This window comes from Austrofundulus limnaeus, unplaced genomic scaffold, assembly GCF_001266775.1.
Source record: "Austrofundulus limnaeus strain Quisiro unplaced genomic scaffold, Austrofundulus_limnaeus-1.0 Scaffold1372, whole genome shotgun sequence".
NCBI lineage: Eukaryota > Metazoa > Chordata > Actinopteri > Cyprinodontiformes > Rivulidae > Austrofundulus > Austrofundulus limnaeus.
Genome location: NW_013953774.1, coordinates 15,314 through 16,399, shown reverse-complemented (window position 1 = coordinate 16,399; position 1,086 = coordinate 15,314). Strand labels below are relative to the sequence as shown.

General features: G+C 47.2%; 1 protein-coding gene across 2 annotated transcripts in view; it reads right to left on the bottom strand.

Moving 5' to 3' along the window:
- Positions 1-4: 4 nt before the first annotated feature.
- Positions 5-1,086, bottom strand: part of cnrip1a (cannabinoid receptor interacting protein 1a) — a 2,064-nt gene continuing 982 nt past the window's right edge. The window contains exons 2-3 of one of the 2 annotated variants that reach the window (XM_014032075.1): positions 617-749; positions 5-252 (exon numbers count right to left, since the gene is read on the bottom strand). In XM_014032075.1, the coding sequence (XP_013887529.1) occupies positions 88-252; positions 617-749 (298 nt within the window). In that variant the 3' untranslated portion in view covers positions 5-87. Of the gene's footprint in view, positions 253-604; positions 750-1,086 lie in introns of both variants that reach the window. The other variant, XM_014032074.1, reaches the window with a different exon arrangement.

Below are 1,086 nucleotides of genomic sequence, written 5' to 3'. Positions count from 1 at the left end.
ACACACACACACACACACACACATCTTAAAGTCCAGCTGACCAAACTAACTGGACTTGAGAGGACAGGTTCAGGAAGACGTCCCGGCTCAGTTGAAGACCTCCTTGTTGATCCACATCAGGGTCCGGGTCTCGTTGGGTTTGCACTCGTACTCGATGGAGCTGAACTTGTTGCCGAACTGGCAGTGCTCCCTCTTGTAGTAGTTGTAGTACTTGGCCTGCCAGACCGTCTCAAAGGTCCCAGCCTTGTTGAACTGGACACAGAGACACAGACCACAACGTCACAAAGACCAGGACCCTGTCCTTCACCTGTCCTTCACCTGTCCTGCAGAGACGCTCTGCTCTGATTGGACCAACACACTCAAGCAGGGATCAGACTGCAGTCATGTGTCCAGGGTCACCAGAGGAGCAGGAACTTTAGACCGTGCTGCGTTCACTGACCCTCAGATTTCATAGTGTTTGTTTCAAGTGCTGAGTCAGCGTCCCCTCTGTTGTATTTACTAAATGTTTCACACAAACATGTCTTCAGATCTGATAAAAATCTGCTTCAACAACATTTATTTGCTGATTCTAGTCCTGGTTCTGGTTCTGGTCCAGATGTCTCACCTCTATGCTGACCTGGACAGGCTGGCGGTCTCCACTCTTGGTGTGCGGGACCCCCTCGGTGTCATACTGTCCCTGATAGACCACCGTCTCCTCGTCTCTGGACCCCTGCTCCAGAGGGAAGATGATCCCCCCGATGTTCATGTTCCTGTKGGGGGGCGTTAATCATCAGGTCCAGACCAAAAGGAACTGGTTCTGGTTCAGTCTGAAGGATTCAGGACTGAGTAGAACTACAGAAAACAGCTTTGTTTGTTTGTTGAAGACAGGTGAGAATTTATCAGGTTCTGGTTCTGGTTCAGATTGTTTGGGCTCAGAGGGACAGCAGGTGTCAGCTGGTCCTCCTGGATCAGGTTCTGTTTGTAAAGTTACAGTCAAACATTAACACCAATATTTGTGTTTTATTTAACCTTTTATAAGAAAACAGGTTTATTTTTAAAGTCAGTTTATAAACATATGATTCATACATTTATAAATGTCAGTTTATT